The sequence below is a fragment of the Marmota flaviventris genome, chromosome 1, assembly GCF_047511675.1.
Source record: "Marmota flaviventris isolate mMarFla1 chromosome 1, mMarFla1.hap1, whole genome shotgun sequence".
Classification (NCBI taxonomy): domain Eukaryota; kingdom Metazoa; phylum Chordata; class Mammalia; order Rodentia; family Sciuridae; genus Marmota; species Marmota flaviventris.
Window position 1 is genome coordinate 60,456,824 of NC_092498.1, and position 26,685 is coordinate 60,483,508.

At 36.9% G+C, this 26,685-nt stretch overlaps 1 protein-coding gene across 2 annotated transcripts in view; it reads left to right on the plus strand.

The window, feature by feature from the left end:
- Phtf2 (putative homeodomain transcription factor 2) overlaps positions 1-26,685 on the plus strand; it is a 138,508-nt gene that overhangs the window by 81,173 nt on the left and 30,650 nt on the right. The window contains exons 6-9 of one of the 2 annotated variants that reach the window (XM_027926341.3): positions 927-1,089; positions 2,266-2,430; positions 18,869-19,055; positions 26,268-26,423. In XM_027926341.3, coding sequence (XP_027782142.2) covers positions 927-1,089; positions 2,266-2,430; positions 18,869-19,055; positions 26,268-26,423 — 671 coding nt within the window. The remainder of the gene's footprint in view (positions 1-926; positions 1,090-2,265; positions 2,431-18,868; positions 19,056-26,267; positions 26,424-26,685) is intronic. The other variant, XM_071613438.1, reaches the window with a different exon arrangement.

Below are 26,685 nucleotides of genomic sequence, written 5' to 3' on the forward strand. Positions count from 1 at the left end.
TTTCAGGCATGGCTGGATATGAAGGCTCAGATGATGTCTTTACTTTTTTTCTGTTGACTCTGCTTTCCTTGCTGGTTGTACTCTTAGGTTGGCCCTTTCTAGGTGATGGCTAAAGTGGCCACTGACAACATTTCCGTAATCCTTAGTATTTGTGATCTAAGAGAATAGCCTTTTTAAAGCATCTATATTAATACCTGAAGAAGATTCTGATCACCCCTGCTTAGGCCACAAGCCTTTAAAAATTATTTATTTATTTTTATTATTATTACTCCTATGCCCAGAGTTATTAATTTGTGGCAAGCCTAGGTTTTTTGCCCATGCCTGAGGTGGGAGAAATAAGACTGTTTCAGTGACAGATAAAGGAGGGAGACCCCCAAAAGGTAGAGTTTATATTCAGAAAATCTAAGGGATGCAGGGCAGGCAAAAACAAGATTTCTCCTTCATGTGGTAATTGTTACATGTATGTTTATTGTTTGCTCTGGAAAATATGCCCAAGTAAATTTATGCTATTAATTTTGTATACATAGACCTTTGTTTATATGCTTTTTATAGCCATATTACACACTTATTATCATTAGACTTCCTTATTTGTACTAAAAGTTAGTATGATTCTTTTTATTTTCTGTCAATTATCTAACCTGGAATGCCCATAAATTTGTATGCATCTAATTTTCTTTGTGGTGTTGAGGTGTGTACTTCAGAGATGATATTGAGTGTTATCTTAGTCTAAGAGTAAATTACTAAATACCATGATTAGGCTATGGCAAACAAGAAAATAGTCTAAAGAGCTGTGTAGAGTAACATTTTAAATTTATTTAAATGTGGAAAAAGAATCTGGCAAGAAGTAATGTAAGAGCAGTTTAAAAAGTTTTGAAGAAGTGACTGTCAGATCTATAATTAAATATATTTTCTCTCCCTTTTTGTAGTTGCTGCAATAGTATTATTCTGTTCCACTTCTAGCCCACATAGTATACCTCTGACAGAAGTGATTGGGCCAATATGGCTGATGCTGCTCTTGGGAACTGTGCATTGCCAGATTGTTTCAACAAGAACACCTAAACCTATAAGTACAGGCGGTAAAAGAAGAAGGTACTGTCTATTGAAAAGTGATCTTTTTGGGGGGTAAATTTATGTAATTTGAATCCAGGATTATTCTTAACTATTCTCATTACCTTCATAGAATAAAATGTTGTCTTATAAAATTGTTCTTTCAAATAAAGTACTGAGTTCTCAGATCAATTAACAAGCAATTTATTTTCTTTATTTACTTAAAGGTTATTTTGAAACCACATGCCTGTGTTTTTCTTAATTGTTGTTTTCTTAAAATTCATTTCCAGTCACCTAAGAACAATATTGGGAATGTGTTAGTTGGAATTGCTAAAAATTCCTACTAATTAGAAAATTTTGTATTTCTAAGATGGCTTGGCAAAAATAAGAGCCAAAAAAAAGAAAAAGAAATTTCAGCTAGGCTCTATTCTCTAAATGATGTTTGAAGCTGTATGATATTGCCCTTAATTAAGTATACATAGAAGCCCAGTGTGTTGTCACATGCCTGTAATCCCAGCAATTTGGGAATCTGAGGCTAGAGAATCACAAGTTCAAGACCAAAGTAAGCAACTTAGTTAAACCCTGTCTCAAAATAAGAAATATAAAAGGGTCAGGGATGTAGCTTACTGGTAAATTACCCCTGGGTTCTTTACCCTGGGTTCAATACCAAGTGCTAGGGACTGGGGGCGGGGGTGGGGGGAATTAAACATAGCAAGTCTCACAAAGCACAATGGAATTTCTGTTTTAATGGTCTTTTGGAGAATCTTCTTTTGAATATTGTTGATTAGAGATTGTGACGTTTGCAGTTTTTGGATATCAAGATTTAAACTCATCTCATTTTTTAAAGATAATGCCTATGTCAGATAAATAGCTTTGTTGATTAGTTAGATTATAATTCTCTCCAATCTAAATTTTCTTCTTTCTTTACCTGCAGATAAGTGACATTCAAATAGGGAAGAAATAACTTTTGTAAATACCTGTCCAGTGTGATCCTTACAACCTTTTGCCACTGCCCTGTCAGGATGAGCAAGGAAAAATACCTTACTATTTATAGAAATTGGTCTTGAATATGCACTATGATATTTGGATTACATTTTATTTAGTAAATTTGAATTTTATTATTTATCAAATTTTCTATGTTTATGAATGTACTATCGAGAAAGTGGTTGTTAAAATTTTAAAGCTACCTTCTGCTCTTTAATTTCTTCCTTGATGAAGGAAATTAAGAAAAGCAGCCCATTTGGAAGTACATAGGGAAGGAGATGGTTCTAGTACTACAGATAACACACAGGAAGGAGCAGTTCAGAGCCACGGTACAAGCACCACTTACAGTGTTGGCGCTGTCTTCAGAGATCTCTGGCATGCTGCTTTCTTTTTATCAGGGTTTGTATTTATTCAAGGCTTTCTATGGCATAGAGCTGCACTATCCCTTTTCTGCTACTTCAGTCTCAGATAATGAATATTAATGACTTTAAATATGACAGCCTCATAATGGCTTCTGTTTTGATAAATTGTAATACAATAGTAATGGGAAAATGAAGATCATAAAGTTTACTTTGGGTTATGTATAAATATATCTATCTGAGAATGAATATATACTAGCAAAGTATATTTATTTAGGAGTTTTTGATTTTGGCTTCTTTTATATTTCTCAAGTAATATTATACTTCTGTTAACTAATTTGTTTTTATCACCATAAAAATGGTTTTAATAAGTTGTAAGAGTTGTGTCAAATAAAATGTGTACTGTAGTATAAAATTCTACTTTTGTACACTGGGCTTTTAGTATAGTTTGTACCATCAGTGAAGATTGAACAAATAGGAAAATAAATGATAGCAAACTTCAAAACCATATAAAACTTAACTCAATCTTATATATTATTATATAATATACCATTATATAATTTACCATTATATAATTATTATTTGAATAACCTACATAGTTTAAATATGTACATGTTATAAAAAAGTTAGAAAGCTATTATTGAAATAACGAGTGTGATTGATGAAAGGTGCTAATTTAGTAAGAAAAGGGATAATGCAAATAACTATTTTCTGTCATTTGTTACTATTTCACTAAAAATATTGTTTCATCAATTTGTAATTGTGCTCTTATGATAAAGTTTATCATGCATTATAAAACTAAGCAATTATATCCTGGATGAGTTCTTACTGTTTGTAATTTTCAGGAAAGTTTTCCAAAATTTTTTTTTCTTTAATTTTTATTGTTGGTTGTTCAAAACATTACATAGTTCTTGACATAATCATATTTCACACTTTGATTCAAGTGGGTTATGAACTCCCATTTTTACCCCATATACAGATTGCAGCATCACATTGGTTACACATCCATTGTTTTACATATTGCTATACTAGTGTCTGTTGTATTCTGCTGCCTTTCCTATCCTCTACTATCCCCCATCCCCTCCCCTCCCATCTTCTCTCTCTACCCCATCTACTGTAATTCATTTCTCCCCCTTGTTTTTTTTTCCCCTTTCCCCTCACTTCCTCTTGTATGTAATTTTGTAAAACCATGAGGGTCTCCTTCCATTTCCATGCAATTTCCCTTCTCTTTCCTTTTCCCTCCCACCTCTCACCCCTGTTTAATGTTAATCTTCTTCTCATGCTCTTCCTCCCCACTCTGTTCTTAGTTACTCTCCTTATATCAAAGAAAACATTTGGCATTTGTTTTTTAGGGATTGGCTAGCTTCACTTAGCATAATCTGTTCTAATGCCATCCATTTCCCTGCAAATTCTATGATTTTGTCATTTTTTAATGCAGAGTAATACTCCATTGTGTATAACTGCCACATTTTTTTTATCCATTCGTCTATTGAAGGGCATCTGGGTTGGTTCCACAGTCTTGCTATTGTGAATTGTGCTGCTATGAACATTGATGTAGCAGTGTCCCTGTAGCATGCTCTTTTTAGGTCTTTAGGGAATAGACCCAGAAGGGGAATAGCTGGGTCAAATGGTGGCTCCATTCCCAGCTTTCCAAGAAATCTCCATACTGCTTTCCAAATTGGCTGCACCAATCTGCAGTCCCACCAGCAATGTACAAGTGTACCCTTTTGCCCACATCCTCGCCAGCACTTGTTGTTGTTTGACTTCATAATGGCTGCCAATCTTACTGGAGTGAGATGGTATCTTAGGGTGGTTTTGATTTGCATTTCTCTGACTGCTAGAGATGGTGAGCATTTTTTCATGTACTTGTTGATTGATTGTATGTCCTCCTCTGAGAAGTGTCCAGGTCCTTGGGCCATTTGTTGATTGGGTTATTCGTTTTCTTATTGTTTAATTTTTTGAGTTCTTTGTATACTCTGGATATTAGGGCTCTATCTGAAGTGTGAGGAGTAAAGATTTGTTCCCAGGATGTAGGCTCCCTATTTACCTCTCTTATTGTTTCTTTTGCTGAGAAAAAACTTTTTAGTTTGAGTAAGTCCCATTTGCTGATTCTAGTTATTAACTCTTGTGCTATGGGTGTCCTATTAAGGAATTTGGAGCCCGACCCCACAGTATGTAGATCGTAGCCAACTTTTTCTTCTATCAGACGCCGTGTCTCTGATTTGATATCAAGCTCCTTGATCCATTTTGAGTTAACTTTTGTGCATGGCAAGAGAAAGGGATTCAGTTTCATTTTGTTGCATATGGATTTCCAGTTTTCCCAGCACCATTTGTTGAAGATGCTATCCTTCCTCCATTGCATGCTTTTAGCCCCTTTATCAAATGTAAGATAGTTGTAGTTTTGTGGATTGGTTTCTGTGTCCTCTATTCTGTACCATTGGTCCACCCGCCTGTTTTGGTACCAGTACCATGCTGTTTTTGTTACTATTGCTCTGTAGTATAGTTTGAAGTCTGGTATCGCTATACCGCCTGATTCACACTTCCTGCTTAGCATTGTTTTTGCTATTCTGGGTCGTTTATTTTTCCATAAGAATTTCATAATTGCTTTCTCTATTTCTACAAGAAATGCCGTTGGGATTTTGATTGGCATTGCATTAAACCTATAGAGAACTTTTGGTAATATCGCCATTTTGATGATGTTAGTTCTGCCTATCCATGAACAGGGTATATTTTTCCATCTTCTAAGATCTTCTTCTATTTCTCTCTTTAGGGTTCTGTAGTTTTCATTGTATAAGTCTTTCACCTCTTTTGTTAGGTTGATTCCCAAGTATTTTATTTTTTTTTTTTGAGGATATTGTGAATGGAGTGGTTGTCCTCATTTCCATTTCAGAGGATTTGTCGCTGATACACAGGAATGCCTTTGATTTATGCGTGTTAATTTTATATCCTGCCACTTTGCTGAATTCATTTATTAGCTCTAATAGTTTCTTTGTAGACCCTTTTGGGTCTGCTAGGTATAGAATCATGTAAACTGCAAATAGTGATAATTTAAGTTCTTCTTTTCCTATTTTGATGCCTTTAATTTCTTTCGTCTGTCTAATTGCTCTGGCCAGTGTTTCGAGAACTATGTTGAACAGAAGTGGTGAGAGAGGGCATCCCTGTCTTGTTCTAGATTTTAGAGGGAATGCCTTCAATTTTTCTCCATTCAGAATGATGCTAGCCTGAGGCTTAGCATAGATTGCTTTTACAATATTGAGGTATGTTCCTGTTATCCCTAGTTTTTCTAGAGTTTTGAACATAAAGGGATGCTGTACTTTGTCGAATGCTTTTTCCGCATCTATCGAGATGATCATATGGTTCTTATTTTTAAGTCTATTGATGTGGTGAATAACATTTATTGATTTCCGTATATTGAACCAGCCTTGCATCCCAGCGATGAATCCTACTTGGTCATGGTGTACAATTTTTTTGATATGTTTTTGTATCCGATTCGCCAGAATTTTATTGACGATTTTTGCATCTAGGTTCATTAGAGATATTGGTCTGTAGTTTTCTTTCTTTGAAGTGTCTTTGTCTGGTTTAGGAATCAGGGTGATGTTGGCCTCGTAGAATGAATTTGGAAGTTCTCCCTCTTTTTCTATTTCCTGAAATAGCTTGAAAAGTATTGGTATTAGTTCCTCTTTAAAGGTTTTGTAAAACTCTGCTGTATACCCATCCGGTCCTGGGCTTTTCTTAGTTGGTAGTCTTTTGATGGTTTCTTCTATTTCCTCAATTGATATTGGTCTGTTTAGGTTGTCTATATCCTCCTGACTCAATCTGGGCAGATCATATGTCTTAAGAAATTTATCGATGCCTTCACTATCTTATATTTTATTGGAGTATAAGGATTCAAAATAATTTCTGATTATCTTCTGTATTTCTGAAGTGTCTGTTGTGATATTGCCTTTTTCATCCCGTATGCTAGTAATTTGAGTTCTCTCTCTTCTTCTCTTCATTAGCATGGCTAAGGGTCTGTCGATTTTATTCATTTTTTCAAAGAACCAACTTTTAGTTTTATCAATTTTTTCAATTGTTTCTTTTGTTTCGATTTCATTAATTTCAGCTCTGATTTTAATTATTTCTTGCCTTCTACTTCTTTTGCTGTTGTTTTGCTCTTCTTTTTCTAGGATTTTGAGATGAAGTATGAGATCATTTATTTGTTGGTTTTTTCTTTTTTTAAGGAATGAACTCCAAGCAATGAATTTTCCTCTTAGAACTGCTTTCAATGTGTCCCATAGATTCCGATATGTTGTGTCTGTGTTTTCATTTATCTCTAAGAATTTTTTAATTTCCTCCTTGATGTCTTCTATAACCCATTGATCATTCAGTAACCTATTGTTCATTCTCCAAGTGATGCACGATTTTTCCTTCCTTCTTTTATGGTTGCTTTTCAGTTTCATTCCATTATGATCAGATAAGATGCATGGTATTATCTCTACTCCTTTATATTGTCTAAGAGTTGCCCTGTGACATAATATATGATCTATTTTTGAGAAGGATCCATGTGCTGCTGAGAAAAAAGTGTAACTGCTTGATGTTGGGTGGTATATTCTATATATGTCGATTAAGTCTAGGTTATTAATTGTGTTATTGAGTTCTATAGTTTCCTTATTCAACTTTTGTTTGGAAGATCTGTCCAGTGGTGAGAGAGGTGTGTTGAAGTCTCCCATGATTATTGTATGGTGGTCTATTAGACTCTTGAACTTGAGAAGAGTTTGTTTGATGAACACAGCTGCACCATTGTTTGGGGCATATATATTTATGATTGTTATGTCTTGTTGGTGTATGGTTCCCTTGAGCAGTATGTAGTGTCCCTCTTTATCCCTTTTGATTAACTTTGGCTTGAAATCTATTTTATTTGATATGAGTATGGACACTCCTGCTTGTTTCCGAAGTCCATATGAGTGATATGATTTTTCCCAACCTTTCACCTTCAGTCTATGTATGTCTTTTCCTATCAAATGCGTCTCCTGTAGGCAGCATATTGTTGGGTCATGTTTTGTGATCCATTCTACTAGCCTGTGTCTCTTAATTGGTGAGTTTAAGCCATTAACATTTAGGGTTATTATTGAGATATGGGTTGTTCTTCCAGCCATATTTGTTTATTTATGTTACTAAACATGGTTTGTTTTCCTCTTTGATTATTTCCCCCCCTTTACTGTCCTACCTCCCACTGTTGGTTTTCATTGTTATTTTCCATTTCCTCTTCCTGTAATGTTTTGCCAAGGATGTTTAGAAGAGATGGTTTTCTAGCTGCAAATTCTTTTAACTTTTGTTTATCGTGGAAGGTTTTAATTTCATCTTCCATCCTGAAGCTTAATTTCGCTGGATACACAATTCTTTGTTGGAACCCATTTTCTTTCAGTGTTTGAAATATGTTATTCCAGGATCTTCTAGCTTTCAGAGTCTGTGTTGAAAGATCAGCTGTTATCCTGATTGGTTTACCCCTAAATGTAATCTGCTTCCTTTCTCTTGTAGCTTTTAAAATTCTCTCCTTATTCTGTATGTTGGGCATCTTCATTATAATGTGTCTAGGTGTGGATCTCTTATGATTTTGTACATTCGGCGTCCTGTAGGCTTCTAGGATTTGGGATTCTGTCTCACTCTTCAAGTCTGGAAAGTTTTCTCGTATTATTTCATTGAATAGATTCCTCATTCCTTTAGTTTGGAGCTCTATACCTTCCTGTATCCCAATGACTCTTACGTTTGGTCTCTTTATATCCCATATTTCTTGGATATTCTGCTCATGGTTTCTTAACAGTCTTGCTGAGCTGTCTATGTTCTTTTCAAGTTGAAATACTTTGTCTTCGTTGTCTGATGTTCTATCTTCTAAGTGTTCTACTCTGCTGGTAGTATTCTCAATTGAGTTTTTAAGTTGGTTTATTGCTTCCTGCATTTCTAGGATTTCTGTTTGTTTGTTTTTTATAACCTCTATCTCCCTTTATAGTTGATCTTTTGCTTCTTGGATTTGTTTATGTAATTCATTGTTAAATTGATCTTTCATTTTCTGATTTTGCTGTCTAATGTCTTCCTTGAGACTCCAGATCATCTGAAGCATGTATATCCTGAATTCTTTATCTGACATTCCATCTGCTGCAGATATTACCTCTTCTGACGTTGAGTTGACCTGCATTGCTTGTGGTCTTTTCTTTCCTTGTCTCTTCATACTGTTCGCGTTTCTTTCTGCTTGGTGAAACTGTTGTGTTATTGAATTTTCCCCCTATATATTTATATTGCTCTTGTATAGTTGCAAAGTCTCCTTTGCAGGCGCGGGCGGCGGCTCTGCCCCTCCTCCAATTGGGGCAATGTGCCTACCACGCTGGCAGGCCGCTGGGCCAGTTCTGCCAGTTGGTAGCAGGTCCGCCTACCTTGCAGGCGCGGGCGGCGGCTCTACCCCTCTGCGGGCCGCTGGGCCTGTTCTGTCGGTGGTTGCAATTCCGCCTACTTTGCAGGCGCAGGCGGCGGCTCTGCCCCTCTGCAGGCCGCTGGGCCTGTTCTGCCGGTGGGTCGCAGGTCCGCCTACCTTGCAGGCGTGGTTGGCAGCTCTGCCCCTCCGCGGGCCGCTGGGCCTGTTATGTTGGTGGTCGCAGTTCCACCTACCTTGCAGGCGCGGGGGGGGTGCGGCTCTGCCCCTCCGCAGGCCGCTGGGCCTTTCTGCTGGTGGGTCGCAGGTCCGCCTACCTTGCAGGCGCCTGGGGCAGCTCTGCCCCTCCGCGGGTTTCTGGGCCTGTTCTGCCGGTGTGTTGCACGTCCACCTACCTTGCAGGCACGGGGGGCGGCTCTGCCCCTCCGCGGGTTGCTGGTCCTGTTCTGCCGGTGGGTCGCAGGTCCGCCTACCTTGCAGGCACGGGGGGGGGGGCGCGGCTCTACCCTTCCGCAGGCCGCTGGTCCTGTTCTGCCGGTGGGTCGCAGGTCCGCCTACCTTGCAGGCGCGTGGGGCGGCTCTGCCCCTCCGCGGGTTGCTGGGCCTGACCTGCCGGTGGGTCACAGGTCTGCCTACCTTGTAGGCGCGTGGGGCGGCTCTGCCCCTCCGCGGGTTGCTGGGCCAGACCTGCCGGTGGGTCGCAGGTCCACCTACCTTGCAGGCGCGTGGGGCGGCTCTGCCCCTCCACGGGCCGCTGGGCCTGTCCTGTCGGTGGTCACAGTTCCGCCTACCTTGCAGGCACGGGGGCGGCGGCTCTGCCCCTCAGCAGGTTGCTAGGCCTGTTCTGCCGGTGGGTCTCAGGTCCGCCTACCTTGCAGGCGTGGTTGGCAGCTCTGCCCCTCCGCTGGCTGCTGGGCCTGTTCTGTTGGTGGTCGCAGTTCCGCCTACCTTGCAGGCGCGGCGGCGGGGGAGGGGCGGCTCTGCCCCTCCGCAGGCCGCTGGGCCTGTTCTGCTGGTGGGTCGCAGGTCCGCCTACCTTGCAGGCGCCTGGGGCAGCTCTGCCCCTCCGCGGGTTGCTTTGCCTGTTCTGCTGGTGGGTCGCAGGTCCGCCTACCTTGCAGGCGCGGGGGGCGGCTTTGCCCCCCGCGGGTTCCTGGGCCTGTTCTGCCGGTGGGTCGCACGTCCGCCTACCTTGCAGGCACGGAGGGGGGGGCGGCTCTACCCTTCCGCAGGCCGCTGGGCCTGTTCTGTCGGTGGTCACAGTTCCGCCTACCTTGCAGGCGCGGGGGGTGGGGGTGGGTGGGTCTGCTCCTCAGCAGGCCGCTGGTCCTGTTCTGCCGGTGGGTCGCAGGTCCGCCTACCTTGCAGGCGCGTGGGGCGGCTCTGCCCCTCCACAGGCCACTGGGCCTGTTCTGTCGGTGGTCACAGTTCCGCCTACCTTGCAGGCGCGGTGGGGGGCGGCTCTGCCCCTCAGCAGGCCGCTAGTCCTGTTCTGCCGGTGGGTCTCAGGTCCGCCTACCTTGCAGGCGCGTGGGGCGGCTCTGCCCCTCCACGGGTTGCTGGGCCTGACCTGCAGTGGGTCGCAGGTCCGCCTACCTTGCAGGCGCCTGGGGCAGCTCTGCCCCTCCGCGGGTTTCTGGGCGTGTTCTGCCGGTGAGTCGCAGGTTCGCCTACCTTGCAGGCACGGGGGGTGGCGGCTCTACCCTTCCGCAGGCCGCTGGGCCTGTTCTGCCGGTGGGTCGCAGGTCCGCCTACCTTGCAGGCGCGGTTGGCGGCTCTGCCCCTCCGCGGGCCACTGGGCCTGTTCTGTTGGTGGTCACAGTTCCGCCTACCTTGCGGGGGGGGCGCGGCTCTGCCCCTCAGCAGGCCGCTGGGCCTGTTCTGCTGGTGGGTCGCAGGTCCGCCTACCTTGCAGGTGCGTGAGGCGGCTCTGCCCCTCCACGGGTTGCTGGGCCTGACTTGCCGGTGGGTTGCAGGTCCGCCTACCTTGCAGGCGCGGGGGGTGGCTCTACCCTTCCACAGGCCGCTGGGCCTGTTCTGCAGGTGGGTCGCAGGTCCGCCTACCTTGCAGGCGCGGTTGGTGGCTCTGCCCCTCCGCGGGCCGCTCAGCCTGTTCTGTCGGTGGTCATAGTTCCGCCTACCTTGCAGGCGCGGGTGGAGTGGGGCTCTGCCCCTCAGTAGGCCGCTCGGCCTGTTCTGCCGGTGGGTCTCAGGTCCGCCTACCTTCAGTTTTCCAAAATTTAATAATTTACAGTTACATGGCATTGATTAAGTTGAAACCCTGTGTTGCGATTACCTATTCTTCTTCCAGTGATGATGTTTTAGTGTTTTAACTTGGCTTGGATTCTCTCTCTCTCTCTCCTTCAGTCTTTTTTTTTTTAATCGCTCTCTTTTCTAACATTAGGATGAAAGTGTTTAGTCATTACAAAGTCAGATTTTTAAACATTTCTCAATACCTTCAGATAAGCAGTTATAAATAACACAGTGGATATGTTTTGCTTTCAGAGAGTCATTTAGTTTTTTGGTTTCTACAATGGATAATATATTATGTGGGTATTTAGAATCCTCTAAAACTAGTAGGTTGGTGCTTTTGAAAATTTACCATGTTTCTCTACTCAAATGAGATCTAGACTTCAGTTTTTCTCTTGTTGGGCTATACTCTGACCATGACCATGACTACCAGTCATCAATGGATTTATTCCCTTTTATCATGTCAACTGTACATCTAAATATTTTAAAAGTGAACTTCTTTTACCTATCTCATTGGAGCTTGTTTTCCAGCATATGAATAAGGCTATGTTAAGTATCAGGTACAAAAAGATCTTAAGAGAAATGTTATTTTTTAAGTCCTAAGCTAAATTATTTTAATCAAGGTCTAAGCATAGTACAGATAACAATGATGGTTATATGTAGGCTCTTATGTTGTCTGGTATCTGAGATTTTACATGTTATGCCTCTCTACTGTCTCCTTTTCCCCTTTGTTTCCTAACCTTGTGAAAGTGAGAGCAGGACTAGAAATTTCATATCATGTTGTAGGACAAGAGTTACCTGCAACTGTTAAACTTCCCCTAATGTCTTTTTATACTGAAAGGATTCTCTTCAGTCTTGTATCTATTTATATACTTCAGAGTATTTTTCAGAATACCAGAAAATATTTCTAACATTTATTTTTTCATGGTGGAAAAGAACACTATGAGTGTCTGATTACCCGACTAGTGTTTTATGGAAACACACTAGTTTTCATAAATTTGAGATTTGTGAGCTAGCAAGTCCTTTGAAAGTTGTGTTAACTTTTTAAGTTTTCAACATGAAAACATGCAGTTTTAAGGTTTATTTATGGTGTAGATTGTATATTTATTTACATTTTTTTAGAAAAGAATAAAATCTTTTATTTTTTCACAAATGAGTTAAGGTGATTATACCTAATGTATTTCAAAATGTCATTCTCTCCCATCATCTTTTGACGGAGCTTCTCTTCCTTGAATGTCAAGCATAATACTCTAAGGAAAATTCTACAAAGGTCCTATCATCCAAAAATTAAAGTGGTAGGCTAGTTATAAAACTTTAAGTCTTGACAGTGACAATTGCACACTGTTTCTCAGCAAATGTTTTCTATTCAAAACCCAATTCACAAATTATTTCTGGCTTTTTATTTTCCTATTGATAAAAAATAATAATTTTTCATGAGCCAGGCATTATGTTACATGCTAGGAATACAAAACTAAAGCTGATGGACTAAAATATAATGTTGTAAATGTAAACAGAACATCCTAGGAGCAAAAAGGTACAACTGTCTCTGCCAAGGAAAATCAGCACACCTTCATATTTTAGGTGAGTCTGGAAAGTGAATTTAATCAAAGAGTTGGATAATGTAATGTTCTTACAAGAAGGGAGGTTTCTGGAAATTTGGTAAGATCATTCATTCATTCATTCATTCATTCTGAATGGAAATGTAAGCTAAATCCAAGTGGTCTGGAGGGTGAGCAGTGAAGGTGGAAGAGAGTAGCAACATTATGATGGTCGACTGCCCTGATGAATGACTAGATTTGGGTGACTGAGCCTTCATCTAAGCCCTTCTCCCTCTGGATGGATCTGTGGTCCTAGGATAAGTTCCTAGTTTCCCCTATAAGCTTCTTTAACATTTAGGATAGAATTAAATCTGAGATCTTTTCCTTTAATAATCATAGAATTAAAAATATATGTATAAGAGTTGGAAAGAATACAGAAAATGACCAAGTTCAGTTATTTCTTTATGTCTCCAGAATGTTAGATATTTTCAAAATGGCAAATGTAAATCTATAATCAATTTTCAATATTTTAGAAAGCCTACCAGAGATTGCACATTTTCTGGTGGTATTAAATGCCTGGTTTTCTTGATTTGTGCCGGAATTATGGAAGGTCCACATGAAGGCTGAGCTGTCTTCTGATTAAGTATAAACTGTTTTCTCATTATTTTTATGCTAAGCGTTTTTTTTTTTTTTTTTTCAAAATTCAGGAGGGAGGTTATGGGTTAAACAGTAAAAATTAGTAAAATTTGCTGCCATGTTCGCAATTTCTAAAACACTTTTCACTTACTTCATAATTTGTTCTGCATAACAATGTAGAAATACTTAAAACAGCAGAACCAAGAGTTCTTGAACCAGATGTCTTTTTAATTACTCTGAGGTTTTGCATTCTTTCTGTATGTGCCAGCCTTTATGCCAAAGTCCTTCCATTTAGAAGCACTTGTCGTCCCCTAACTTTTGGGTCACACTGCCTGCTTTGCAGGTGACAGTGATGGCTTCCTTTTTTTCATTCAGGAAAAGCTTGCTAGCACATGTGCATGACACACTGAGTTCACACCACCTTTTACCTGGAGTGGATACCTGAGTAACTCCTGAGAGTTTGCCCTCAGGACAAGGAGAGCCATCACCTTTTGAGCTCTGTGGTGCCCCCCTGCTCATGCCCCACCACCACTGCTACTATTTATTGTACTCTATTCCCTTTCACACTTTGCCTTCCAGAACATCACTAACAAAAACAGCCATTGACAAGGGATTCTTTCTTTGCTAGGCCCCTGCATTTGCAGAGAAGAACTGCATCTATCATGGAATAAGTAAAACCAGTATAGAGCTATATCTCCTGTTCTCACCATACTAATGTCACTTCCCAGATTCCTGTGACTCAATGTTTGGGTTTCTGGTCTAAGAAAATACTGTTAGCTCTGGTTTTACTAAATTATTGTATTTATATGCATTAAATGTAAATATCAGAAGGTTACATTTGTGTGTGTGTGTGTGTATAATACTAAAAAGTATCATTTCTTTCTATAGTGCAATACTTTAATCAATACCAGTTTCTTCCTACTTTGCTTTCAGTTTTTGGTGAGGAATGGTAATTTAGATGTATATGTTTATTTTAAAATCAAAAGACTGTCTTGCTTTAGTTTATTTTTTTATGTTTTAAAGTTGATTTAAATAGAAGTAGATTCTCTTTAAAAATATACTGTAAGTAGAGTTTTGGAAAAAAATAAATTTTTTTTTCTCTTCCCTAGTATTTTTGCTCCCTCAAACAAGGGGACAAGAGGATTATTTAAACATCTGAGCCTTGGTAACCTGTGTTACTTTTGAAATATTAGTATTATTCTTTGACACTTTTTAACTTTCATTTATTAATGGAACTATGAGTCAGTAGTCAGTGTTAAAATTAAACCTGGCTTGGAGCAGCTACAGTTTTTTATTCTTTATCTGCAATAATTGGAGTTTACCTCTTGTACCATTTCTCTTTTCTTTCAGCATTTCTTCTATGTTCAAATCCATAGAATGCTCTAATCAGGGGACAAATTATTTTGTACTTTTTTAAAAAATACAGTTTTATTTTGAAAGAGGTTCAAACTTAGAGAAGCATTGCAAGAATAACACAAAGAATTCCCCTGTGTCTTTCATCCAAATAACTGGTTAAAATTCTGCTGATTTTCTTTATTAATGTTTATTATAACAAAAGACTGTAATCTGAAATTATATACCTTACTTAGTGGTCATGTGCCTCTACTCTCCTGCAGTCTGAAGCAGATCCTCAGCCTTTCCTTGAGTTTTATGCTCATATTTTTTGAAGACATTAGGGCAGCCACTTTGTGGAATATCCCTTAGTTTGGGTTTTATGCCAGTAGTATGCTGAATCTGGCTCCAAGTTGACTTTTGAGAGCTGAATGGACATATCTCTTCCCAATTCTTTGATCAGCAATATCAGTTGATACCTGAAATTGGCCGTGGTGGAATATTTATACCATAGAAATGAGGAAATACACAGGCTAGGGCTTTTTACCCCTGACGAGCTGATTTTAAACATTTAAAAACATATTCTTCATTATTAAACCCAAGTTACACATTTTTTATAGTAATATCACAGAAATGATTCTGGTTTGACTCATTGCATTCTATCAGGTGGCAAACAATGTGGATTTGTTCTATTAGTAATATTTGCATTCATCACTTGATTAGGATACCTATCAGATTTCTCCAAATACAAATTTATTTTATTTTTCCTTTTATAATAAAAAATATCCTGTGATGCCTTAAAGCTATGAAAGTAACCCATTAGATTAAATTATATTAGATTGACCTAAATTTTTTAAGTAGAATCCCCTTGAGCAGGTTCTTTTCCTTTTTGACATGTTCTTATCATTCTTTGAGCATTCTCTAACACAGAACATCATTTCAGGTTCAATTTGTACTTCTCTGTCACAGCCCTGGAATCAGCTATTTCTTCAAGAAGAACCATGTATGGAAACCAAAATCTGAGTGCAAGATGTGCTCACTGCTATTGAGATGTTGCTATACCCAGACCTTTTCAGTGAGCAGAGCTAACAAAGTGTGTGTGTGTGTGTGTGTTTATTCCTTTACATTTTTATTCTGTATAGTTCCAAATACATCTATCTATCTAATCTCAAACTGTGCATTTGTAATGATAGCTTCACTTTACATATACAGTGTTGTTTTCAATTTAATTTACAATCCCAAAGGGTTTATTCTTTTTTTCTATATTTATTTTCTGTTAGTGGAAAATCTGATTGCCATCATTCTCAGTATGGTTACTTATTCAATGAATCTTCCATATGTAGCCTATCTGACCTTGCCAGGCTGCATCTTGTACCCTTCATTCACATTGTTCTCATACTGGCTAGCTGTCATTGACTGTCACTGAGCTGCCCCTGCTGTTTTACTCTAGTGATATTCTTTGAAGTGCCAGATTGCCTTTGTATTTTGAGCTGCTTTGTAAGCTGAGGGTTGTATTTACATTTAGTATTTTCTTTTGCCATTGCTGTTTATTTTGTAATTTATCTGCACTTGGTTCTTAAGAAGCATCGTGTAGCTACCATAGCTTTGTAACTTAATTTTTTTGTGTACTGTGAGGAGAAGCAAATCAAAAGACAGAAGGGAGCAGAAGTAAGGAAGGGAGGTAGTGAGCAAGAGAGCTGAAAAGTATTGTATGGAATGAGTGTTGCTGTTATGTTCCCCTCTGCTTTGACAGTGCCTAACCTGTCCTGATAGAGAAAGAATATATTCTTTTAAAAAAACTCTTTGATTCAAAGATCTTTCCACCAAGATTTTTTCTTTTTTGTCCTGTATGTTTTCACTTCTATATGTTTTCCTGAGTTTTCAGTCACTATTTCTACTTATGACTACTGGCTTCCAGGCCCGTTTCCAACTGCCTACTGACCTTTTTCAGGATGTTCCATCTTTCTTCTCAAATAAATATCTCTTCTTATACATTCTATATGATTAATAGTTCTACCAACGTTTTCAGTCATTCTTTTACCTTATTTATTCTCCTTTCTTCCTCCCCTCCTAGCCTAAGCACATTTCCATAAACTTTATTACCTTTCAGCACACTTCTTTTTTTTTATTAGTTGCTCAAGACAATACAATGATCTTGACATATCATACATTTGATTCAAATGGGGTATGAAATGAGAATTCAGCACACTTCTTTATCTTTGAATTTCTGATGAGTAATTTAACCTTTTTTTTTCATTTCACATTTTTGTGTTATGTATTATTCAAGGAAGAGGTGAACAATTAATCATTGGTATTTCCATTACTTTCTTCCCCAGAGCAGGCCAGATTTCTTCTGTAACTTTTATTCTGTATTTTCACCCATTATTTTTCTCTAATATCATCCATTTTCTTCTGTTTTTCTACTACTCATACATAGTCTTTATTCTATGACTCATTGTTCCCTTAATTTCTTTAGTCCTCCGAGGATCATATGGAAAGGAAAGGGTAAGGAGATGGGGCTGCTGAGTATTGTAACTCTGAAGCTGTGTTCTGAATGACTAAAAAGCATTAACCTCTGTAGAGAATCTACATCTCTGTTTCCTTTAGGAGTTCCGGAGGAGAAGGGCAGAAGGAGGGGGGCCTGTTTGCATAAGACAGAAACTGTCTGTGTTTTGATAAATGTGTAAGAATAAATCTTAACAGGCAGTTTCCCAAAAAGTGAACAGTTGAGGTAGTATGGAGAATGTAATTAACCTCATGGTCAGAAGGTGTGTATTTTAATGCTAGCTTCGCCTCTGGGTGACTAACCTTAAATAAGTCACTCCAACCTCTTTGTTCTACTGGTTGCTTATTTGCAAAATGAGCAGTTATAATAGGTAAAAATTATAAGGCATTCCTCGGTTCTAAAATATGGATTCCAATATAACTAACTAGTATGCATTTTTTTAAAAGCCTAATTTTTAAAATCTATGTGAAGACAAAACTACTGGCTTTATTTTTCCTTTCTTGAAAACCAATAATTTTTGGAAAATTCAAGGGGATTTATTTAAATATAATTGCTTTTAAATAATGTTTTATGATAGACTTAATCTGCAATGAGCACATTTTAATTTTTTATGGGACTTACATATTTCTACTAACCATTTACTAACTTTGATAGCCATTCTTTCACCCACAATAATCTGAAGAGAACTAGTCATGCATTTGCCTATTAATAAAAAATGGCTTTTTTATTATTTCCCATGTTATATTTTATATATAGAAAAAAATTTACTTCTGTAAATTAATATCCTCCATTCTAGCTTTTTAAGTATTTATTAGCTGCATGGATACTAATATTTTTTTTCCAGAGAGTATTTCAGTGAGTGAAAGAGATTACTTATTCATTTTCTTTGTTACTCAATTTTACTTCTTTCATTATTTAGGATCTTATTGAAAGTTTTCTTCTTTTTCATATATTTTTGTGTTACAAAATGTCTTGTTTCCAATGTATATTTAGTTTATCAGAGATATTCATGTATGTATACTAAAGTAAGTATTTAGTAAACTAAAATATTAAAACTAAGTGAAGCCAGGTGCAAGGCAGGAAGATTGCAAGTTTGAGCAACTTAGTGAGACCTTTAGCAACTTAGTAAGACCATATCTCAAAATAAAAAATAAAAAGGACTGGGAATGTAGCTCAATGTTAAAGTATCCTGGGTTTAATCCCCAGAAGCAAAAAGGAAAAAACTAAGTTAAACCACTAATTGCAACTTTATGTAGTAATTACTCAGTTTTTGAAATAAAAAGTGTCAAAATATTATTGTTTATAATTTTATAATAGTATTATAAAAATATATAACAAATGGGCAAAATTTTGATCTTATGCCTAAAGACCAGGTGATTTTGACTAAGAATTGTTTGATAAATTAGGCCACATAAATTGCTTAGAATTGCTATTTGTAAGACCTCAAAATCAATAAATAGTTAAAATCCTAGTTCAACTATTTATTTTAATCCTTGTTTATTTTATCTGACATTATGTTTCTAAGTTATTTCTTACAAAAATAAAGGTAGCCATTGAAATTCTGAGAAATAACTACTCAATGTAGTTATCAACATCATATATCTATGATAGGTTACTCTCTCAGTAACATTTAAAATAATCTTAAGTTCAGGCTGAAGTTGTAACTCATTGGTGGAGCAAGTGTGAGGCACTGGGTTTGACCCTAGCACCACATAAGAACAAATAAAGGCATTGAGTCCATATACAACTCAAAAAAAAATTTAAAAAATAAGCTAAATTCATATAACATTCTTCTATATATTTTTATTTTTAGATCAAAGAAAGCAAAGAATTCAATTGATAAATCAACTGAGACTGACAATGGCTATGTATCTCTTGATGGAAAAAAGACTGTTAAAAGCAGTGAAGATGGAATGCAAAATCATGAACCTCAGTGTGAAACTATTAAACCAGAAGAGACAGCGTGGATCACAGGAACTGTGAGGAATGTTCCCAGCAAAGTAAGTGTAATTTTTAAAATACCCTTGTGTGATTTTATATTAGCCAATATGAAATGATTTAGATATGGTAGTTGCCTTTGAACTAAACGTTTTCTACAGAATTTATATTATGAGGCTGTATAAATAGTACTGATGAAGCTAAAATTAGATAAGTACTATGATTAAACTTAATTGCCAATATAACTTATACCTTCTGAACTGATTTTTGATGGCTTGAATTTTTCCAAAATGTTAAAGCACTTTATAGTTGGTGTCTGTTAAACCTTACTTTCTCTTTCTTTATTTCCATATATGTATAAGAATTTGCATTAAGCTGAATATCTAAATTATTCTGAAAGCGGAACTACAATACTTTCTTTCATATTTTCTATAAAAATATCTTGTTTATCCTATATTTATTACTTTTGATGTCATATCTGTTTTGTATTTAATTGGAAAAAAATACCTTTTCATTTAAAATTGGCACATAATGATTATACATATTTATGGGGTATAGGGTGATTTTTAGTACATGTATACAATTTGTAATCATCACATCAGGGTCATTATCATGTATATCACCTCAAACATTTACCATTTCTTTTTGTTGGGAACATTCAAAGTGCTTTCTACTCTCTGTTTTGAAATATTCAATTAACTTTTGTCAACCATAATTATTCTACTGTGCTGTAGAAAATAAGAAGTTATTCCTCCTATCCAGCTGTATTGTATCCCTGTGCCCCTCAACCATCCTCTCTCCATCCCCACTTTTCCCTCTTTCCCTATTACCAGGCTCTGGTAACCACTATTTTCTACTTCTACAAGATAAACTTTTTTAGTTAAGTAAGAGTATACGATATTTATCTTTTCTGTGCTTGATTTACTTCACTTAACATAATGTCCTCCAGTTCCATTCATGTTGCAGCAAATGAAAGAATTTTTCTTATGGCAGAATAATATTTTATTGTGTATATATTTTCTTTCATCTGTTAACACCTCAGTTGATTCCATGTCTTGGCTGTTGTGAATAGTGTTGCAGTAAATATGTGAGTGCGGTTATTTCCTTACCATACTCACTTCATTTCATCAATGGTATGATTGCTGGATCATAAAGCAGTACTATTTTTTTTAAGAAACTTCAATAAGGTTCTCCATAATAGATGTCTTAATTTATATTCCCACCAATAGTATATGAGAGTTCTCCTTTTTTCATATCCATATCAGCATTTGTAATGTTTTATATTTAGGGATTTTAAGTGGGGTGTGATAGAATCTCATTGTAGTTAAAAAAAAAATATATATTTTAGTTGTGGACACTATACCTCTCTTTTATTTGTTTATTTTTATGTGGTGCCGAGGATCAAACCCAGTGCTTCATGCATGCTAGGCAAATGCTCTACCACTGAGCTGCAACACCAGCCCTCATTGTGGTTTTGATTTGTATTTCTATGACATTTAGTGATGTTGAACGTTTTTTATATATTTATTGGCCCTTTGTATATTTTCTTCTGAAAGTTTTATGTCCTTTGCCCACTTCTTAATTGTATTATTTGGTTTTATTGCTGTTGAGTTTTTTTTTTTTTTGTTGTTGTTGTTGTTGTTATTCCTTATATATTCTGTATATTAGACCCTTGTTGCATGAATAGTTTACAAATATTTTCTCCCATTATGTAAGTTGTATCTTAAACTCTGTTAATTATTTCCTTTGATGTGCAGAAATAATTTAGTTTGATGTAATCCTCTTTGTCAACTTTTTTTTTTTTTTTTGCCTTTGCTTTTGGGGTTATATCCAAAAATCTCTGCCTAGACAAATATCCTAAAGCATCACCCCTGGTTTTCCAGGATTTTCTAGCAGTAATTTCATGGTTTGGGGTCTGACATTTAAGTCTTTCTTCCATTTTGAGTTCATTTTGGTTCATGATGAGAAATAGGGGTCTAATTTAATTATTCTGCGTATGGACATCCAGTTTTCTCACCATCATTTACTGAAGAGACTTTCCTTTCTTCAGTATATTCAGTATCTTTGTCAAAAATCAGTTGTGTATAAATATTTGGATTTATTTCTATGTTCTTTATTATGTTCCTTTGGTCTGTTTGTCTGTGTTTTAGGCCAGTACCATAATGGTTTTGGTTACTATAGCTTTGTAGTGTGTTTTGAAGCCAGGAATTATGATATCTCTAGTCTTGTTCTTTTTGCTCAGGATTGCTTTGACTCTTCAGGGTCTTTTGTGATTCCATACAAATTTAAGTAGTGTTTTTTTTTTTTCTAGTTTTGTGCAGAATGTGATTGCTATAGGGAATTGCCTTCAATAGGTAGATCACTTTGGTGATGAACATGGTATGCCTTCTGTTTTTAATTTCTTTCATCAATGATTTGTAATTTTCATTTAAATATAATTTGTCTTATTGGTTTAATTTCTTGGGCTTTTACTTTTTATTTTTTGTAATTGTTGTGAGTGGGATTACTTTCTTGATTTCTTTCTCAGTAATTATGCTATTGGTATATTAAAATACTACTAAATTTTGTATTTTTTTTTAATATCCTGTTACCTTACTGAATGTATCAGTTCTAGCAGGGTTTTTTTTGTGTGTGTGTGTGGAATCTTCAGGTATTTTTCTATATAAAATTATGTTGTTTGCAATTGGGATAATTTGACTTCCTCCTTTTTCATGTGGATGCCTTTTATTTCTTTCTCTTGCCTTATTGCTCTGATTAAGTACTTTCAGTATTATATTGAATAAGATTTTCAGTCCTGCATTGAATAAGAATGGTAAATATAAATATTCTTGTCTTGTTGTTCTGATCTTAGAGGAAACAATTTCAGCTTTTCCCATTCGCTAGGGTGTTGGCTGTGAGAGTGTGTGTGCGTTTGTGTGTGTGTGTGTGTGTGTGTGTGTGTATAAATCTCCTGTATTGTGTTGAAGTGTGTTCCTGCTGTGCCTAATATTTTGAGGGTTTTTATTATGAAGTTATGTGGAATTCTACCAAATGCTTGTTCTGTACTATTGATGATCATCTGTTTTTGTCCTTCATTGTTGATATACTGTATTACATTTATTGATTTACAATTGTTAATCCATGCTTGCATCCTTAGGAGAAGACCCACTTGATCATATTGTATAACATTTGGAAGTACTCTAGGATTTGATTTGTTAATAATTGGGATTTATTGAGGACCTCTACATCTGTGTTCATTATGGAGATTAATCTGTGGTTTTCTTATTGTGTCCTTCTCTGGTTTTGGTATCAGTGCATGAGAAGACAAAAGTGCATCCCCATACCAGTAACAAATATTTTACTTCGTTGTTTACCTTTGAAGGAGCATGATGAACAGAATTATACCATATAACAAGTATGCAACAAGAGATTATAAACAAATTTTAGAACTGAAGAAACAGGGTGCAACGATTATGTGGTGGCTACAATTATGTGGTTAAATAAGTTCTTTATAGAGTCTTTCTTATCTCACTACCCAAGACAACAAACTTTCCTAGATACTAACTAGTGTTTACCCTAACTATTATTGTAATAGAATCTATCTTCCTTTTAGATCTAATAGTTATTTGCTTTATATAATTAGGTACTCCAGTGTTGGGCACATATGTATTTACGATTGTTATTTTCTTTTTGTTGAGCTGATTCCTTTATCATTGTATATGGTGAATTTATTTTTCTCTTTTTATACTTTTTGGCAGTCTATTTTATCTGATAACAGTATAGTTATTCCTGTTCATTTTGGGTGTTCATTTGCATGGTATGTCTTTTTCTATCTTTCTCTTTCCATCGTTGTGTCTTCACTGGTAATGGTGAAGTGAGTTTCATATAGGAAGCATATCTTTATATCTTTTGGTCATTTTTAAAAATCCATTCAGCCAGACTTTTTTTTTAATTGAGAAATTTAATCCACTTACATTCATAGTTAATATTGGTAAGTAAAGACATACTGTAATTTTATTTTTTTCTGGTGGTTTTTTTATCCTTTGTTCCTTTTTTGTATTCATTCTTTGTGGTTTAGTAGTTGTTTTTTTTTTGTGTGTGTGTGTGTGTGTGTGTGTGTGTGTGTGTGTGTGTGTTGGTCATTTGATTTTCTTTCTCTTTTTTTTCCTCTGTTCTACTAGTGAATTTTGAACTTTCATGTGTTTTTATTATGATGATAGTTATCATCCTTTAACTTCTGTGTAGAACTCCCTTAAGCATTTCTTGTAGAATTAGTTCCTTAGTTTTTGTTTGTCTTGGAAGATTTTCTTTCTCATTCATTTCTGAAGAATAGCTTTTTTAGATGCAGTATTCATGATTAGCAGTTTTTTTCCTTTCAGAACTTGAAATATGTCATACCATTCTCTTCTGGCTTCTTCTGAGAAGTCTGATGTTAGTGGAGTGGAGATTCCATTATGGGAATTGAGCCTTTCTCTATGATTTTTAAAAATTCTCTTATACTTTTAACAGCTTAACTAAAATATGCTTTGAAGTGGATTTTTTGGGGGGTTCAATATATTAGGGGTCCTTTGAGCTTCTTGAACTTGCATATCTGTATATTTTCCAACATTTGGAAAGTTTTCAGCATTTATTTCATTGAACTGGTTTTTCTATACCTTTTCTCACCTATTTCTGGATCTCTTATAAAGTGAAAATTGGCATGCTCCCCATCAGTCTTGTAGACTTTTTTCATTCTTCATAATTTTTCTTTTTTGCTTCTCTCTCTCATTTTAAAAGACCTATCTTCAAACTCAGAAATTCTTTTTTTGGCTTGCTTTGTTCTGCTTTGAAGTTCTCAACTGAATTTTTATTTCCTTTATTGAGTTATTTATCTAAGATTTTTGTGTTTTTGAATTTTATCTCTGATGCATTTTTTCTTATGAATTGTCTTCCTTATTTCATTGAATTGACTATGTTCACTTGTATCAATTGGGTTTCCTTAAAACATTTTAATTCTTTTACACTTTATTAATTTCCTTTTCTGGTCTCAGGTGTGTTGCTACAGTTATTGTGGTTTTTTTGTAGGAATCAAGCTCCCTTATTACTTTTGTGTCCCTACATGGATCTTTGTTCATCTGATAGATTAGTTGCCTATATCACTTTTATAGGGCAGCTTTCATAATAGATTTCTTCTGATGATATATCCTAGAGTGTCGGTTAAGTAGGCTGTTTTCACATCCAAGTATAGTGTAGTTTCTGTATAACTTCTTCAGCTATAATCAATGTCAGTAGTGTCTGTAGGTGACTGGGTAGAGTACCTCTAAGTGTCCAGAGAGGTGCCCTTCAGTGTTTGAGGGCTGTGCATGTATGATTTTGCAGAGCCTGTAGGAGCCAACCTATTCATAGTATACTGCCTTGCTGCTTTTGGTGTTGCTTGGTGTGCAAGCAAGGTTGCCTGTCTGCTTCCAGGGTGCTGAAGGTAGGTTAATAAGATCACCCACCTGCTTGCTAGGGCTTCCCAGATGCTTTGTGGAGATGTGGGAAGGTGAGAAAGGTCTTAAGATGGAACTCTTCAGCAGGAACCTGGGTGTGGGAGGACACAACATGGGCTAGGCTCTGTCTTTCTCTGGAGCAAGCAGTAGTATGGTAATCCCTAAAACAGGCTCAGAATCTGTGAGGACTGCAGGCTTCTCCAGCAGCAAATGCTTGGGTGTCTGTGATATGCCTGGGGACTGCTAGGGTTCTTATTCTTTCCCTGTCAAGTAAAGCCCCTCTTGGTTAAGGGTTGATCTTAAGAGACAGGAGGGTGAGTGCCCTGTACTTAGTTTCCATTTTTAGCTCTGTGCTCTTGGTGTCTCTGCCACATTCCTCTGCATTCTGTCTCAAACACTCCAGTGAAATAGCTGTTGTTTTTGTCTTTGTTTTGGAGGGAAGCATGCGGCCTCTAGTTAGCCATCTTGCCCAAGGGACTCTATTAGTAATAATGCTCTGAAAACAAAATCTTATTGAGAACATATTTATATGTTGAAGGTAATAATTGTTCGTTTACTTTTCCAAAATAAAACTTAAAGAAACTCTGGGTTTATTGTTACAGAGCCTAATATAATGACTTCTGATTCATTTTTTTTGGCTTAAGTTTTCTGGTTAAAATTCTTCTAGTTAAAAAAAAAAACAGTATAGTCAAATTAAAAGATGTTACCTTTGTTACATTTAGGAATGTGAACATTAGCATTTTCGGGGGAAGTAGATAAAGAGGATTCTCTAATTTGGGGTGAAGTGTGTGTTACTGTTTGAGTGTACATTTACTTTCTAGTATTAGTCAGTGGCTATGTAACAGCATGGGCCTATAATTTAATCTAGTCACTTACTATGATTTTAGACTTTTTTCAAGCATTTAGCTGTCTGGTAATGTGAGCTTCATATCACTGTCATCACTCAATCAATATATTTTCACTCACAGTTTTCAAACACATACTCGTGTATTCGTCACCTACTATCATTAAGAGGAGCACGAAGATAGAACTTATGCCTCTGGAATCAACCTTCCTTCCTTCTTTTCTTCCACCCTTCCATCCTTCTCTTTTCTTTCTTGTGCTGGGTATTTTATCAAGGGTCTGGTGCCTTCTTGGCAAGTACCTTCCACTGAGCTATATCTTGGTCCTAGAGTTTTTCAATTTCAGAATTTCTAAAATCTGAATGTCTCTTAAAAATCGATTGATACATAATGTGTATCTGATATGTATACCACCATATACCTCTTGCTGCACTGTGGACCATGATTAAGTCAGTAGCATATCTTACAACTGTTGGTCTTTTTTGGTTTGGAAAAAGTTCTTCTCAGGTCTCTCAATTTCTTCTATCTGTTCTGCTTCTGTCCTATTTTATATCTCTTAATTTTGTAGACTGTTTCAAATCATTTTATGAATAAAATGTTGTGGAACAATATTTGACAAATTACTGTTGAATTACTTTTAAAAGTGAAATATACATTTTATTTTTCCCTGTAGTGCTAGGGATCAAAGCCAAGGTCTTGCACATGGCTAAGACAAGTGAGCTACATTTTCAGTCCAAGTAAAATGAGTATAGTTACTGATTTAAGACATTTATGCAAAAATGAAAATAAAAAATAAACTTTAGCAGAAAATAAGATAGTAGTTACTATTTACTTTGACATAATTGAAGCTGTTTTGAAAATCTGTGTGTGTGTGTGTGTGTGTGTATGTGTGTATGTATATATAGTTTGAAATATTGCCATTTTAAAGCTAAAAGGTTAGTCAGAAATTGCTTATAATCCTCTTTGTGTACTCCCAATTTAGGATGCCCAAAGAACAATAACAAATGTCTCTGATGAAGTGTCCAGTGAGGAAGGTCCTGAAACAGGATACTCAATACGCCGTCATGTGGACAGGACTTCTGAAAACATTCTTCGGAATAGAAAGTCACACCATTATAAGAAGCATTATCCTAATGAGGTATAAAATTTGGTCTTACCAGATTTATGTGTTGCTAACTTACAACTTATTTTTATAATTGATAATTATTGTTGAAATAAGTTACCTATATTTGTTATTTTTATACAATCTTGATATATAGTCAATTTAGATTTAGGTATTACACACATTGATTAACAGCTACACACTTGTATTCATTTTGTGCAATATCTCTGAAGACTCATATATTCAGGTTGTTGTTTATTTTTAAAGAAGACTATCTGTGGAGACAATCTGTAAACTA